Source organism: Mustela nivalis (genome assembly GCF_964662115.1).
Source record: "Mustela nivalis genome assembly, chromosome: 3".
NCBI lineage: Eukaryota > Metazoa > Chordata > Mammalia > Carnivora > Mustelidae > Mustela > Mustela nivalis.
Window position 1 is genome coordinate 85,656,911 of NC_139022.1, and position 18,081 is coordinate 85,674,991.

Genomic DNA, 18,081 nt, shown 5'->3' on the forward strand with positions numbered 1-18,081 from the left:
ACAAGGCTGAGGAAGGCAGTACTGGGTCTGGGCACAAAGGGCCCACGTAAGAAGTAATGCAACCACCAGTGAGCCTGTAAGCCCAAACTGTGTGCACTGCTCGAGCACTCCACAGCCACTGACCGCCTGACAAGCTGCTGGGCCCGGGCCCTTCATGCCCTGTATGCTTCATTTATGAGATCTCTTTGCCAGGGAAGGATTACTATTACCTAACTTGTGTACCGTCAAGAATGGGACAAACTGTTCAGTGATGGTAAAAAACAACCACAACAAACACCCATTAAGATGCTCACTTCTTCACCGGCCCCTCCCTCAGGCAGGGTTTCTACTGCCTTCTCAGCTGTGCTGACGATCCCCATCTCTATCATGACACTTCCCAGTGTGGTAATCCGGTGTCTCTCTACCTCCCTGAGAGTACCTCAAGGGCACGAGCTGTGGCTTCTCCCTGCTCTTCCTGCTCCTCTCCGCGCCCAGCACGTAGGATGCGCTTGCTAAACGTTTGCGGACTGAGCCACAGCAGGTCCTGAGGGTAATGTTAATTCACCCAAGCCCTTCTCTAACACAAGAGCCTTAAGCCTTTGAATAAAATCATCTCATTTCGAGTCTCGGGATTAGCCTTTGGATAAGCTCACTTTGTCAAATCCACTAGTGCTGATGACATAGTGTATTATTTTTTTTAACGTAGCTTCTAAAGCTCCTTAGAGTTCCTGAATTTTGCTCTGTAAGTCTCCTTTTCTTCATACAAAGGATCCTAATGAGCTCTTCTTAGAGCTGTGGAAATCTGTCATGTGATAACTTCTGAGGTTAGCTAGGCAGTACGAAACAAACTTTAGGTCTAGAATGGAGGCGTTTATACCCTCTAAACCCCAACTCTGCATGAAGTCTGCTCAAGGCAGGTCAACTAGTAAGCTCGCCAGCATTTCACCCCTCCTCCCAAAGGGATGGAGTCTCCTCCCCTGTTCACCTCTACCTAAGCCAGCAGTTCTCAGTTAGGGGTTTCCATTTTATTGCCCCACCCCGACCCCAACCCCAACTCCCAGGAGACATGTGGCAATGTCTGGACGATTTTTGATTGTTAAAATTCAGGGACCATGCTATTGGCATCTAGTGAGTAAAGGGCAGGTGTGCTGAGACTGCTAAAAGCCCCATTTCTTTAAAGTGAGGTATAACTCACATATAACTCTTATCATTATAGCAACAGGATTTGATATTTATATATGTTACAGATGATCACCACAGTCAGTCCAGTTAACATCTATCACCATAGTTACAGAATTTCTCTTTCCTGTAATGAGAACTTTGAAAGAAAAGGCCTGCTTCGGGTCAGGAGAAACCAAAAAAAATCAGGAGAAAAATCAAATGAGAACAACAAAGATATAATTCACTCTAGGTCAATACAGCAGAAAAAAAACAGAGTAAGGGCTTTTGGAGTGAGACTAATTTGGGTGCAAAACCCAGCATTGCCATCAGTGGGGAGGAATACTGCTGTCACACGGGCAATATGGAGATGAACAAAATAACGTAGGAGGGTGCTAATAAATGTGGGATGCTGTCCTCCACATCCACCCTGTTCAGTCGCTGGTAATTCACAAGCTTGGTTAAAAGCCATGAATTCTCTTTTCTCTCTCTTTTCTTAAAGTGTAAGTGGCTTATCCCTGAGCTTCCTCCAAGGTATTACAGTATTTTTATGGACTGAAAAATCCTTAAGCTATTAGAGTCCTGGAGGACCCACTCCTAAATCTATGTAATGTTTACTCTTATTCTGCTCACAAATTCACTTTTATGACACAGAATCCACAAGAAACCGTTTTTTTACCTATGGGTTTTGACCTCAAGTGGTGAGGAAAAGCTGTCTATCAAAATACATTGCTGACGTGATTTTTGGTTACTTATTCCATCTCAAAGGTGATGTGAAGGTTTTTTTCTAAAGCTAAAGTGCATCATTTGTATTTAGTCACATTTAAAAGCTTAACCGCTATTTCTCAAATAACTCCCATCTCATCAGTCTCTGATGTCTAAACATTTCCTGTGACTGTTGTTCAGTCTGACCAATTTTCTGACCAAAACATGTATCTCAAGTTCAACTGGCTAAGGACAAAATTCAGTCTCCTTACCACTCTGGTCAGGCTGTGAGAAAGAAAGGACATGTGTTTCACCTTGAGTTTTCTGCCAGTCAGCTCCTCCTGACCGGCTCTAGGGGGAAGGCAGGAGACCAGCCACCAGGGCCCATGCCCTGCACATGTGAGAGGCTGGCTTCCATGCACAAAATAAAAATGAAAGTTTGAAGAAAAAAAAAAAATTTTTTTTCAAACTTCAAACATTTGGGTGGTGCATTTCAGGTGAAACTATTTACTGATAGAGATAGAATCTTTTTTTCCCAGAAACATCTTTTCTAGAAATTGTCATGACTGCCTCGACTTCACATTTTCACTTACTGCATTCTTTGAACAAGTACCTTGTTTAAAAGAGCTTCTTCCCAAACGAGGTTTCATTCTTTTGGTTTCAGAAGTCCAAATTCAATTACAAGAATGTGAGGCAGAGAAATATTTTTCCAAAAGAAAAGTTCTGAGAGGCAATGAAGAATCTGAGAGATTCTACAAGTTGCTACAGAAGATGACTGGCCAGAATGATGGCCAGTAAATTTATTCATGTTTGTAGTTTTATTCACGTTTGTAGTTTTATTCTATTTGGCAAAGAAAAGAAGAACCAATAATGAAGGCACCACTAAGTTGAATTAACTGATGTCATTTAACCAATGGTGCACTGTAGCTGGCCTGCTCTAAGGGCCACCTGTGATCAATTCTTTCCACGTTGGGAGTTTGGTGATAACACACTGGCAGCCTGAAACTGACCATGGTGGGCGTAGTTACACCGTGGAAATGGGCAAATGCTATGAACCAGGCTTCCCCTACCTCCCTGAGAGTTCAGCACAGCACTGAATAGAACAGCATCATGGCATTACTTAATATAAACATGGCATGAGAAAGCAAAGAAGCATGAAAAAAAGGAAGACTGAGAAAGTAAAAAAAGGAGAGGGGGCGCCTGGGTGGCTCAGTAGGTTAAGCCTCTGCCTTCGGCTCGGTCATGGTTCCAGGGTCCTGGGATCGAGCCCCACATTGGGCTCTCTGCTCGGCAGGAAGCCTGCTTCCCCCTCTTTCTCTCTGCCTGCCTCTCTCCCTGCTTGTGATCTCTGTCAAATAAATATATAAAATCTTAAAAAAAATAAAAAAGGAGAGGAAAATGGAAAGGGTCAGAAGAGACCTCGGTTAAATGACAGACTTATAAATATTTTTTAAGCTCATCCAGATAAATCAGCTGCAGCCAACGGCACAGTCAGAGAAAGACGGTCAACAAGCAGAGCCAGAGAAATCCCAAGAGGGTATTCCTCTCCTCAGCAACTCCTGCAGGACCCAGAGGCTCTTTGCCGTGAGGTCAGACCACACGCCTGCAGGCAGGCAGGCACGCACACACGCCCAACTCAGCAGACAAACATCAAAGGTCCGGGATGGTTTGCACTGTTACCTTAATAGGGCAGAAGGAACTGGGTGTGATTTCTGAGCTTCCTTCAAACTTAGAACACTGCTCGGTTACGTTCCAGTTTTTGGTGCTTTACCTGAGACCAAAAGGTAAGAGCCATGCTTCCCATCTGTCTTTCCAGTTCCATGACACTCACCGCAATCAAGAAGCTGTCGCAATTCGGCCGGGCTGCTGGAGCTCTGTGTTCTGTATAGAGTTGAACATTCCAGACCTAAGACACAAAACAGACTGAGCATGCAAAACACAGCTCTCTGGAGAACCTGTGAGCCTGCTGCCAGAAAGACATTCCAGCTTCCATCCCATATCTATTCTAGATGTGTACCAAATATTCTTGGAAGTGAACTCCTACTTATTAATCTTAGCTGGCATGTCAATAACTTTGGCAAAGTCATCTGGCCCCTAAAGAGCAAGTTAATTATATTTATTAAATTATGGAGAATTTAATAGTTTCCATACAGTAAGTACATGGTAACATGAGGTTAGGAATCAGACCAAGATTATTTCCCCACTGCATGGCAACAAAGAGCTCATGTGTCTAGCACAAGGAGCGGGAAATGTATTTAATGAATGCCCAACAGATAAATGTAAATCACAACACCCATGAAATAAGACTATAACAAGGTAAGAGGGCCCCTCTACCAGCTGATTACCTTTCTTTTCAATGGCTTCCAGGAGCTTCACGAGAAGAGGCGGAGCAATGTCGGGAGGGGCAAACTGCTCAGCGAGATCTGGAAGAGCCAAAGCTGCAAATAAACAAAATCCTACCATTATCCTTAATTGGGGTAATCAAATGCGTGAGATGGCAAGGAAGAGAATTTAAATACAAAATAATGTAGTTCTGACACTGGCAAACTCAGGCCTGAGCAAGACCGAGCCGGTGCTGGGCCCTGCACTTAAGAAGGCTTCTCTCTGGAGCCCTCTTCCAGCTGGGCCTCTTTCTGTACCTTAAGGTTTGAGGGCCCAGCAGACAGGCCTGCTTCTTCCCTAGGACACACTCAGAGTACCTAGCTAGAACCCAGGAATTCCCTGCCCAACTGGCCTCTCAGGGCCTCTAACTCAGGTGCATCCTCCCCAGGGCAGAAACTCCCGTGGGACTTGCCCCTAGGCCTGAGGCACCTGGCTTGGGCTGGGGGTGGGGGTGGTGGTCCATTCCCCCGGGCCCCCGCCCAACACCACCACACCACACTCTGGGGCAGAACCTGGAACCCAAGAAACCTAAATTCAATTCATTATTGAATAATGATAACTGTGCAGGTCGGAGAATGGGACAGATTTGACTCAATAGGTCATGAATATGATTTATAACTTTAAAATATTTAGACACAGGACACTTGCAAATGATCTCCGGCCCCTGTGGTAGCTGCCACCCAAGCTTTTGTTTGCTGACACGTAATTGGTCAATTAATATCTTAAGAAATGTGACGCTTTCACAATGGTTTTTCCATGCTTTCTCTCCGTGTTTTACCAATTGCAATGATACAAGAAGAAACTAATTGGATGACACATATAATGGCCTTCGGCTTCACATTTATAACTGTAGTCTCACTCTAAAAATCCATAAAGCCATTTTATGTAAAAATATTCATCTCGTAATACACCAGAAGAGGGAGCTAAATATATTCACCTCACTTTTCTCACAAGCTGCAAAATACACCTAAAGGAGTGTCTCTATAAAAATATCTGCAGGTGCGAACTTTTCTCATTAGCCACCAATACAGAACGTTTTCGACACTTCAGGTTCATTCCTGTGCAAGCCTATCTAGGAATTAGCAGTTTATATAACTTAAGAAAGATGAAATATTTTAAATTTTGTTTCAGTGAGATCTAAAATTTTTTTTTGAATCGTAATTCAAGGCATTTATTATGTCATTAAGCAGACTTCAAATGAAGTCCGTCTTCCTAATACTAAGAGTCATCACAGAAGAAGAGTCATGATACAAAAGTCAACCTCAGAGAATGAAGCACGATTTATGTCACTTTACAAACCCTAAACCCTGTGGTTTAAGAGCCTTCTGCACAGCAGTATGCCCTGGGAGAAACAGACACATGTGATCTTGCCACCTATGTTTGTTTGTTTGTTTTTGCTTTCCATCCTGGTTTTAATTGGGGCAGAAGGAATGGGAAGGGGAGAGGAAGAAGAGGCCTCCTGCAACCTGGACTTTTAAAGGAAGGAATAGCAGCTTTGAGGAAGAAGCCACCAGACTCTGCAAGCCCCTGTCCCCGCCCAGACCTTCCTCCTCCCTGCTAGGTGAGCCGCCCAGCCTCCTGGGCAGCCAAGGGGGTTCTTTTCTGCTGGGACACAGGGGACAAGGCAAGCGGCTGTGGAACAAAGAGGTTCGTTCCTATCTGAATTCTCCCCACTGGGCCCACTTCTGTCCATCAGAACCCGAGTTGGGGCCCTTCACGCCCAGGGAACCCTCCAGTAGTTGGTAAGCATAAAAGGAGGTAAGGATAAAAGGAGAAGAGCTAGAGGAGGGAAGAAAACCCCACAGCAGTACTGTGCACTAGAGCTCTCTGTGAGGACGGAAATGCCCTATTCGCTGTGCTCTCCCAAAAAAGCAGTGACTAGTCAACTAGCCACATGTGGCTACAGAGCACAAGAAATGTAGCCACCACAGCTTAGCAAAGGAATTCTCTTAACTGCTTTAAACCGAAAAAGCTGTGTGCGCCAGTGGCCACAGCATCAGAGCGCACAGTCCTGCAGCCTGAGCGAGGCTAGACTCTGTCAAGAGCAAACAAGAGAGTCCTGAGCTGGCTCTGGGCTACTAAGACCCCACCATAAAGCCATCCAAAGGGACAGGGCTTTTGGGTGTCGGGCTCATTGACACCTGAGCTCAGGGCACGAAAAGTATGTCACAGCTTCCCGGTGACTTTGTTCAACTGCAACGTCACCAGAACATGTTATGGACTTCTTAAGGGAGGGACAGAAATGCCAGACTTTCCAGACAGCCATGATGGCGACAGCTGAGTGGGAACTCCATCTCCCCTGGGCTCCCCGTACCTGCCCAAGACTATGGAGCACCTGGACCGCTTGCTAGGAACACAGAGCCCCAGGTATGACCACCAACCCCTGGAATCAGAAAATCCAGGAATGGAGCTAGTCATCGATTTTGGGTTGGCACTACATTTTAGGACACGCTATTGTGATAAGCAAATTCAGGTGGGTAACCTCCCAAAAACGTCATCCCCCAAATCTCTAAATGTCATAATGTGAAGTGTATCTGAAAAGCACTGAAAACAAAAACATCTTCCGAGTTTCATGTAGTCTTTTTCATTAGAAGCATTGTAATATAAGGATCAACTGCAAAATGAAAGAGCATATTATTTCATTTCCCCTGATAAACTGATAAACCTTTTGCCTTAGAAGATTATCGGCTCACAAAAATTGTCCTCCCCCATAAATGCCTTCTACACTGAACAAACTGGCATGTCTTGTCCCACCAGCAGATGTAACAGAGAAAAACAAGGGTCGAGAAATGGTGTGGAGAAATATTAGTCAGAATTCACTGTAGTGTCTCTCCTCAGCCTTCTCAAACTTACGGGTCTTCACTTAGCACACGCCAAGACACAAAAAGCTAAAGATTAACCAATAAATATACACACCCACAGGGCCACTCAACGCTCGTCCAACTAATAGGCCCCATTCCTCTGTTCCCGCCCTCAGAAACTACGCAGGCCTTTTTTCTTTTAGTTTAAAAAAAAAAAAATCTTTAAAGTTGGCAACTGAAAATGGAATTACTTAATAAAGGTTTATCTCCTTCCAGAATCTTATCAACACCATCATTTCTGCAGGCGAATTTGAAAGTTAAATTAACTGATAATTAAAGATTTCACCTAATTGCGATTGAAATATGCACCCAGCAGTTGTTTTATGACTGGGCTGGCAAATACTACATAGAAAAGGGGTTTCCACCTCTCTGTTTGTTCCCTTTGGCTTGAAGAAGAAAAAAGGAAACCTTCTTTCCCAGTCCTCTCAAATGTTTCTGTGGCAAAAAAATGGTAGTTTACCTTCAGTATTCTAAGCTACAGAATATCATGTATTTCACTCAAGGGGCACCTGGGTGGCTCAGTTGGTTAAGTGTCCAACTCATGATCTCAGGGTTATGAGATCGAGCCCCACACCTCAGGCTTTGCACTGGGTGTGGAGTGTACTTGAGATTCATTCTCTCCCCCCAGCCCTGGGCAGCCCCCCCACCCCACTCTTTTTCGAAAAAAAAAAAAAAAATTTAAAAAATAAAATAAACTTACGTGGAGTGTTGAAAAAGCATGCTAGCCTCAGGTACCTACAACAACACTGGGACTTTTCCCAGAGCACGCCAGAATACGGAGAAGCAAGCTACAGGTACACAGAGAGGGTACAGGAACACTTCTTGTGATAGGTCTATGAATTTCCCACTGAGCTTTTTAATACTGATAAAAGCTGTATTACTCAAATGTCCGAATCATTATAGCTGATTAAGGTTTTGCAACGGGAGTTTTTTAAAGGAGAAATTTTAAAAGGAAAGACCTTGTTTTTTAAATAACAATTCAGGGATTTCCTATTCTCCAGTACAAAATCTGTGATTCAATCCATTTCCCCTTTCAAATATTTAAACATAGGGACCAAGAAGTCCTACCCAAGAAGTCTTTAAAGTTCACATTTTCTAATTTAGGCAACAGGATCCATTGAAACCAAAATCTAAAAACTATTCTAAAGCAAAATATTAATTATTTCAACAATCCTAAAATCAACTATTCCTCTAATTTTATTAAGTACAGAAGGCTAATATATCCTTTTCCATTACATTCCATTTTAAGAAATTCCAACAGGAAATTACAATTGATAGGCACTAGCAAATTTGGCAAGTTGTTCTTTGAAAGGTTCATGATGAAGCACCCACATCATACATGTCAATAAACTAAGACAGTAGAATAAAAAAAAAATACAGAATATACAGATCATATATAGTGGCTATTGTACAAAACACAAAATGACATACCATGTTCCTCATGAAGTTTATATATACATTCTTACTGGGTTTCGTCTTCCAGACAAATTTTTGTACCTGAACGAGAAAAACTTTTTGGCTTTGAAGCCTGCTGTAGCCAGTGTGTACATCTGGAGAGCCAAGTCTGCTCTTAAGAATCTGGATGAATACACAGATTCGCCTACTATAGTCCAACACCAGTTTCCGTCATTTTTTATTTTTTTATTTTTTTAAAGATTTTATTTATTTATTTGACAGAGAGAAATCACAAGTAGATGGAGAGGCAGGCAGAGAGAGAGAGAGAGGGAAGCAGGCTCTCTGCTGAGCAGAGAGCCCGATGCGGGACTCGATCCCAGGACTCCGAGATCATGACCTGAGCCGAAGGCAGCGGCTTAACCCACTGAGCCACCCAGGCGCCCCAGTTTCTGTCATTTTTTAAAAAAAGATTTATTTTAGAGAGAGAGGAGAAGGAGGAGAGGGAGGAGAGAAGCAGACTCCCCACTGAGTGTGGGGTCCAACACGGGGCTCCACCCAAGGCCTGGTCCGACCATCCTGAGATCATGACCTGAGCTGAAATCAAGAGTTGGACGCTTACCCAAATGAGCCACCCAGGCGCCCCTGTCCAAGACCAGTGTTTTTCTGAGTGGGATCAGGTTTCATCAATAGAAATTAGTATTACTGAAGGAGAAAGAAGACAAGAAAGAACTGCAGAAGGGTCTAGAAGTGGGGAAGCCAAGACACGTATTGTTTCAAAAGAGGAACCAGTCTTCAACACTGATAGGAATACCAATGAATTAGGTGTCCCTAGTTGCAGAAAAAATTTCTGATGACACATCAGATGCTGTGTTTTCCATTAGTTCTATTTCTCAACCCTAACCCTGGTGACGACCAACCACATGGAAGAGGAGAGAGCCTTCTCTCCAAACTCAGACCCTTCCCAAACCACGAACACGGACAGGCCCGAACAGTCCTCGGGCCCCAGTGGTGTGTGGGAGACGGTGGCATTCCTCACATGTAACACTGCCAACACCGCTACAAAGTGCAAGACGAAACCAGCACACAGCTGCACCTTTTGGAGGCAGTCTCCATAAAACAAGATATTTCAGAGTCAGTGCCTGGCAGGGACGAATGGAAAGTTTAAGCTGAAATTCTGGGACTCCACAGACGGCCCAAGCCAAGTATTTCATTACCGATGGAAGTAGCTTGGAAGTACATGAAAAACTGCCACTTACCTTTTAAAATGTCCTACAAATACAGAGAAAAGAAAGTGTATATGCAAGGCGTGGGTCAATATTAAATCAAGATGTTTGTCGATTAGCTGTTGCTGAATCAGAACTTTATTTCTGTCTGAAACAACCACTCTCATTATTTCAAATGGAAAAGAAAAAAAAAAAAAAAGGTAGAATCTGGTGGGCAAAACCCTAACAAATCCCAGTCCTTGTCTGAGATAACTTGTGTAAGCACATTCATACCTATGTCCATAATTGTTAATATCCTGACGTTTAAACGTCTTAAGTTCTCCTGGCAAAACCCCAACAAATGCTGGCTAAGCTGATATAGCTAAAAAAACTAAAACAAAGCCAAAAACCAGGCTGGGTTCCTTCACTCTGGAACACACCTGCTCAATCAACAGTAGTGCAATTATTAAAAGCACACGTTTAAAGCCAAAGAGACCTCGGAATTAACCTTGGCTTTGCTACTTACTGAGTGTGTATTCCTGGACACGTTAATTAGCTTAAACTTCAGTTTCTCCATCTGTAAAATGGGAATAATTATGACTGCAAAAAGCACTAAATGAATAATACAGATAAACATGGTAGGCATAGTATGCAGAATGCACCAACTAATGGGCAGCTGTTATGAATTTACAATTATTTATGTAATCTTTTTCACTATTACAGAATTTTAATTGTAATAGGAAATAGTAAGACCAGAAAGTATTATCATGGAGACAGAAAGAATTTTCAGTACATTTTTATTTTATTTATTTATTTTTTAAGATTTTATTTATTTATTTGACAGATAAAGATCACAAGTAGGCAGAGAGACAAGCAGAGAGAGTGGAGGAAGCGGGGTCCCTGCAGAGCAGAGAGCCCGATGTGGGGCTCGATCCCAGGACCCTGGGATCATGACCTGAGCCGAAGGCAGAGGCTTAACCCACTGAGCCACCCAGGTGCCCCCAGTACGTTTTTTTAAAGACATTATTTGTTTGTTTATTTGAGAGAAAACACAAGCTGGTGGGGAGGGGGGCAGGGAGAATAGAGAGGGAGAGGGAGAAGCAGACTCTGCCACTGAGCAGGGAACCCAGTGCAGGGCTGTATTCTGGATCATGACCTGAGCAGAAGGCAGATGTTTAAGGGCCTGAGCCTCCCAGGCGCCCCTCAATATAATTATTTTGAGAGGGTACACATTTCCATCTGGCCTTTCACTGCAACATATAAACACAATTATCTTTTCAGAAGTCATGCCTAAAATATCACATTATTTTCAGTATATTGCACTTTTCCCTATAAAGACTAATCTCTTTGAGTTATGATACTTTAGTTTTCTGAACATGAAAGAAAAATGAGGCTGGAATGATACTGAACTTGGTGGAAACAAGGACTTTTGCGGGGGGAAGGAGGAGAAAAAAGTATGGGTAAGAAAGAAAATTGTGGAGTCCACGTGGAAATAACTCTTCAGCCGTAACTACATATTTTCAGAGATAACTACAGACATAACTAGTCAGTGGGAATTAAAAGATCTGTCATCAGATTTAAATAGGAAGTTTGCAAATCTTTTCAGACACCCTAAACTAATTAGTCTTTAATACCTTCATCTTCTCCCACTTACCCCTTTTGCTCCACAGCTCAAAAACAAAGAAAAGGGACCCAAGATCTCTACCCATTTAGTTTTATTTCTAGACCACAGCCTAGTACAGGAAACAAACAGCAGGCAAAGATCTTACTAAACATAAGCAGCCGTTACAGCTTTGCTTTGGATGGCCTTAGCCGGAACCTTGGAGTTGGAAGATCACCCATGTGCGAGATTGTACTTAATCTTTGACAGGCTAGCCTAATTAATTGTGGTTGTTACCGCCCAAACTGGAGTCTGATTTGAAGATTACAATATACAGCATAGCACAAAATTAAAATGCTGGGTAGGAGGTAAGTGAGGAAGAAAGAGACTCCCCCTTCTGCACCCCAGGAAATAATGTAGAGGTTGAGTCCCTGGGACTTTGGGGGCTAATGATTTGTAAGGGAAGCGGTCTTTCGGTTTGTTGGCTTAGAGAGATTTGCTACGAAGTATGACAGAAAAGCCCCAAAAGGGAAGGAAAGAAGAGAAAAATCACGGGACACACCACAGTGTGGTGTGGAATGAATACTGCTGAACATCCCTTAGGAGCCACACCCCACTGGAAGACATGTTTCCCATTTTTTTATTCCTAGCAGCCCAAGACTTATCGTCCTTATCAACCAGACTCCAGAACCGAGGAAGTTTAGCCTTACAGAAATTAAGTCATTTGGTCACGGTCATAATCCTGAAGTTGGGCTTGTACCTGTTCCCCCCCCCCCCCAGGAGCTGGCAAGAAGTCCCAGTAAGGAAAGAAACCTGTGAGAAGTTTGCCAGAATTTGCTGCCAAGGCTCCCTAATTTAAATGGGACCAATGACAATGGTGTTGCATAGAAGGAGATATCTGATGCTTGATCCCACCAGTGAGCAGCCATAGTACTTCTGGCGTGTGCCAAGTAAAGCGACCCTGATAACACTCATTTCTGCCCTTGCCCCAAATACGCAAGGCAGCACCTAGTCCCTCACTATCAAACCTTCCCCATGCAGACCATTAACACCATAAAGAGAAAGCAAGGAGAGCCCCTGCCATAACCAGAGGGAGGCAGGGACTCTAGCAGAACCTGCGGGCACTGGCTTCTCTCCCACTGCCCTCTGGTAATAGATTACAGTCAAACATATGAAAATATCACGTTAAAAATGTTTCAAAGTAAAATAAAGTAGGGTCTTCCCTTGTAACCTGAGAAGCCCTGTCTCTCAAGAATTAAAGATCTACTGATCAGGAGGGCACAAAAGCCAGAGAGAACTGGGAAGACACTCCTGGTGCAACGAGAGACCTGAAAGAACATCGTGATCTCGGCTAGACCCTCACTACCTGCGCAACAGCAGGACGCTGGGAGTCCCAGGAGCAAGTGCCAGAAGAGGGAGGAACTGCCGAAGAGGCAGATTCGCCCATGGGGGAGGGGGACAGCTTCTTCACAAAGCCTGGATGGAAATCAGAGAAAAGAACCACCAGATTCCATTCTAATAACTACAGCGAGAGCTGGGCAGTTTGGCTGACATTTTAAAACATACCCACACGCTGAAGGAATCGTACAGTGAATGCCCATACATTCTCCTCCTCGATTCCACAAGCAATGTTTATCTGTTTCATTACCTATCGACCCATCGATCCATCTTTCTTTCGGTGACGTGCTTCAAAGGAGGCTGCAGAAATCGGTTGCTGCAGATGGAAATGCTTTGCACACCCTCTCCCCCCATCCCTACAAAGAAGCCTTAACTACTGTTATGTCGGTATTAGGAGACAGACTTTTGAGAGGTAATTAGGCTGAACTGAGGTCATGAGGGTGGGGCCATCACAACGGGAAGTGTCCTTCTCAGACTCTAGAAACCTCCCCCTTTCTCTCTCAGCCATAGGAGCACAGAAAGAGAGGCAAATGCGTGTAAGCCAGGAGAAGGCTGGGACCCAACCATGCCAGTCCCGGACCTTGGGCGTCCAGCCACCGGAACTAGGGTGAACAAATAAAGTCTGCTGTTTCAGCCACTCAGCCTATGGTATTTTGTCACAGTTGCCCAAGGTGACCAAAACATCAATGCATTGCACCCGAAGAAAGCAAAGGAACTGCAAGTCTAGGGAAAAAATCAACGTCAAATATAACTCTACGAGGATTTAGTAAACACCTTCTGTGGGTCAGAATATTCACCATGGGCAATGCTTTGTAAACTTTACCTGATTCAATCAATAACCTGATTGGGATCCAGGTGGGGCTAGAGGATTCTGCAGATCCAACATGCCCCCAGGTGAGGCTGGCACTGCTGGTCTCTGGAACACACCTGGAGTAGCAAGGGCTGAGGGTGAGCCCACCAATCCCAGAGAGAAAATGCGGATCCCTCAGGGAGAGAGAATCCCGGTGATTAACTGGCGTACTTCACACTTGTTGCTGAAATGCCCAGGGCTTCGAGGGCTGGTCTTACACCAGATCCCAGGAGCCTAGCATCTAATCATGTGTTGTGCAGGTGACAGGACTGACTCGGAGGGTCTGGCTATCAAATCTCATCAACTCTGGTATCACACCTGATTAGAAATCAAAGGAGCGAGATCTGTTCACCTGTGTACTGCTGTGTGTGGGGAGAGGGGTCCCCTGGGTCACAACTTATAAAGGTCCCAAAGTTAAGTTCAGGCTGACCACTAGCACCCAGTTCCCCTGACATCCACAGCAAAGCTTCTCCCAAAGGGCCACACTCAAGAGGACACAGCCGGTTACACTGTGCTAGGAGGAGAGGAACAGAAAATATGACTACCCCAACTGCAAGGACCACTACTACTACCACCGAGGTAGTAGTAGCGAGGCTACTGCTTCTACTACTGCTAGTTCTTGCGTATTTAATACTTAGTACTGGAAACCGTGCTCAGTGCTTCGTGTGCCTGATCTCATTTTATCTGGGCAACCTTGTAAAATACTCTAATTGTCCCCATTTTACAGGTAAGGAAACTGAGGCTAAGAAGAGTTAAGCACATTAGCCAAAGTCATGCTAGCAGTAAGTGGGAAAGGAATGATTTCATAGAACAGACAGACTTCAAAGCCAGCAGTAACACTCCATGAATCTTGGGTGCCTCCTCAGGGGGAGGTATCACAGGACTCCACTCCGTGCGGGGGCTGGGGAGTGAACAAGCCATGACAAGAGAATAAAGATCAAAAAGCATACGGCAAGAAGAGGATCCCCAACCCACCTCCCCCATCCCCAGCCAGTGACAACCCTTAGTGACAAGAGGTGCATTTGTTCAACGCAAGCTCCGGCCGGCGGGCCAGCTTCTCACCATCACCTTATCAGGACTGAACCCCTTGCCAGTCAACTCGGCCAGGCTAAATATTTTAAGGACAGCATTTATTAAATATTTTCTCATAAGGCTAAACTAAGCACATTCTTCCCCAAAGATGTAATGGGTTTTATTCAGCTAAATATAGTTAGCTAGCTTATCACTTCTAGCAAGGTACAGATGGACTGACTATTCTAGTTAATTATCCAGAGGAGAAAGACCCCAGCAAATGACTGACAAATGCATAGGTGTTTTTTTTTTTTTAAAGATTTTATTTATTTATTTGACAGAGAGAGATCACAAGTAGGCAGAGAGGCAGGCAGAGAGAGAGAGGAGGAAGCAGGCTCCCTGCTGAGCAGAGAGCCCGAGGTGGGACTCGATCCCAGGACCCTGAGATCATGACCTGAGCCGAAGACAGTGGCTTAACCCACTGAGCCACCCAGGCGCCCTGCATAGGTGTTTTAATTTGTATTACAAAGGATTCCAAAATGAAATCCTCAGAGGATACACTGAAGAGACACAGGAAAGGAGCCGCAGTGCTCATGATCATAGAGGGAGAGAAAAGGAAAGGATGACCTGTCTGTGGGGCTGGGAAGAAAACGAAAATAAGGACAAAAAAAGACAAGGGGCCAGAAAATAATGAACAGAGAATTCCCCATCAGCTACTGCACAAAAATTACATAAGAAAAAGTGTATTCAGATTTTTTTCAACAGAAAACATTAAAAAAAAATCACTGATATATGAAACTAAGGTATCCATTTATAATAAAGCAATTATTAGCAACTGCTAGCAATTTTAAGATAAAAGTACACACAACCCTTAATAATTATGTGAGCAACCAGGATAAAAAATAAAAATGAAACGATACGCTTTTACTAGCTCAGACAAATGGGATTCATTCTGGGGGGCCATAAAGTCTCCCTACCTCAGAATGTATACTATGATCATTGCGGAAGTGAGCCAGAGATCATTCACCTCTCAGCTACAGAAATCCAGGAACTTACACCGGCTGCAATTTTCCATCTGAGGATACCCGTTTTAGAAGGGGCAATTTGGGCAGCAGTTGGACTCTATCATTACACTCTCAAAAAAGCCATGGGAATACATAGTACTTTGTCACACACACACACGTGTTTTTGTCATATCCATCTACCTTGTTTTAAATATACAGGAGGCCCGACAGACAGAACAAAAGCAAAATATAAAATACATATCAATTACAGAAAGAAGTCTGACCATGTTCCCACGAGGATTCTCAGAAATAAGCTTAAAAAACCCCAACCCATACAGATGTGTGATATCTGAGGAGTGGGTGCATTTGATAACTGCTTCCAAGTCAGGGGAAAAGTGGCTACGTCACATAAGCCAGAGCGAATTGATCAAAGACGAGGAGTAAAGTAGAAAATTAAGGGGGACCCAGAAACAGAACTGTTCGGTCAGTGATTGTAACCAACAGTTGGGACTCTTCGCAGACAATACTCTGTACCAGTTTGCAGATTTCACACTAAAACTGCCCCGGCCTGAGTGGGGATGGTCAGGACAGTGTGGGTCACCTATTATGGATAGGACTGTGATGCTGTTCATGAAAAAGTGTCCTGGGGGACACCACAGATTGGGAAGCCGCTGCTGACTACTGCGCCTGTGCCTCTCCACGTTCTGTCTCAGAGCCACCACGGTCCTAGCAACAGTGACAGGCTGCGCCCTGCCTCTCCCTCCTGCACCACTTCTGCCTTCGCTTCAAAGGGAAGTGATAGGGCCTGAACCACAGGAGGGAGTTTTGTACATTTTGTTCTATCAGATTAGGCCTCAGTAACTTTATGAATTATGAGCTGTCAACTTCTTTTTCATCTGCTATAGAATATGCTTCTTAGAAATTGGGGCTATAAATAAAACAACAGATGTTTTTTGCTGGCTTCAACAGGAGCCTGGGTCATTTTTTTTAAAAAGGGGCTATAAATTAAGTGAGTTAATCCAAAAGGATGTACTAGGTTTCCCCCTGTTGGTGACTTTCTGCATTATTCCAAAAGATTCAGGGATCCACTTTACTCCGTAAAATACTTTTTAGGGCCATTGTATATAATCTACTGAAGAAACTAGAAAGGGCTTTATAACACACTGCATCCTTTCTGTGACTTCTATTTAAAAGGAAAAAAAACCTACTACTAGATGCCTTACCTATGCTTATTACTGGATGACACCATAAACAACCGAAAAGCCACTGTTCAGAGGCAGACAAGAGGTAGGACATGAGTTCTAGATGCTTCTGTCAGTAACAGGTTGGGAACTTTGAGGAAAACATTTCATACCTCTGGGCCTTCACCTAACAGTGATGTGATAAGGTTTAGCTAAATAATCTTAAAATATAACTTCTAGTTCTTAAATCTGTAATTGGAAGATAAAAGTTGAGGAAATCACAGGGCCAACATAAAACCACTGAATTACATTTCAACATGAATTACTTTAAAAATAATCTTATTCTCTTCAGCCATTATGTTGTTGCATCACGTAGCTAACAAAAATCACAGGAGGGCACCAAGGAGAGAGAGGGCTGGAGTTGGCAGCAGGCAAAAAAAAGTTACCTCAAATAAGGATGGGGTGGGTCAGGGGAAAAAAAAGTCAACTAAATGCATTAAAAGAAAGCAAAAATGGCAAAATTGAATTATATTTCATTGGGCTACCTTAACCTGTAATTTCTGACAAGGGGTGGGGAAACTTTTCTGAGGTTGGCTTTTCAACTGAGATACAAACTTTCACTTTGTCAGCATGAACACTTTCAAAAGAAGTAAAACATTTCTCCAACTTGTATACAGATCTAACAGAAGACAACTTACTATGTGTTCTTAAATGTATTCCAAAGTCATGACTGCTACAAATCAAAGAATGCAATTTCTACTCTGTTTCTATAGATCACGATTTGGAGGAATGGGTGTGGAGACCAGGAAATTGAGAGCAACATATGAGTCAGGCCAAGGCAAGGGAAGGAGGGACGGCAGTCAGTGGCCTAGATAGTCACTTGGTTTCCTTCCCTGAGTCACGCTGACAGCCTTGGCAAGGACATCAGTCTTATTTTGCATGTGGGAAGGACTGAGAGGTTAGGTGACTACAACAAGATCACTTGCTCAGTGCCTGGCAGAGCAGACACCAACAACGCACGTCCGTCTGAATCTAAGGGCCCTGGCTCTTTCCACTTCCCCTTTGATCTCTCCTACAGGTAGTTTTTTTTCTCCTCTTCTCCTCAGTTTCCAATTTAAGTTGCTTGTAAATCCAGCCCCTTTTAACATTTTGGAATTTCTGACCAACACATGCTGGGTTCTAGGAGATAGGAAGGAGGGTCCGTGCAAAAGGGGTTCCCCATCTACACGGTCAGTGATTACAAATGTCTGTGATTAAACACGTAAAGGGGTTAATGAGAAGTAATGATACTCAGAGGAAAGTGCTCTGTTCCCCAAAACCTAAATCTTTGTTAAGTTTATTCATTTCCTTTTGAG

General features: G+C 43.7%; 1 protein-coding gene across 1 annotated transcript in view; it reads right to left on the reverse strand.

The window, feature by feature from the left end:
• PIK3R1 (phosphoinositide-3-kinase regulatory subunit 1) overlaps positions 1–18,081 on the reverse strand; it is an 82,553-nt gene that overhangs the window by 21,224 nt on the left and 43,248 nt on the right. Inside the window, exons 3-4 of the mRNA XM_082722996.1 lie at positions 4,188–4,280; positions 3,674–3,748 (exon numbers count right to left, since the gene is read on the reverse strand). Of these exons, the coding sequence (XP_082579122.1) occupies positions 3,674–3,748; positions 4,188–4,280 (168 nt within the window). The remainder of the gene's footprint in view (positions 1–3,673; positions 3,749–4,187; positions 4,281–18,081) is intronic.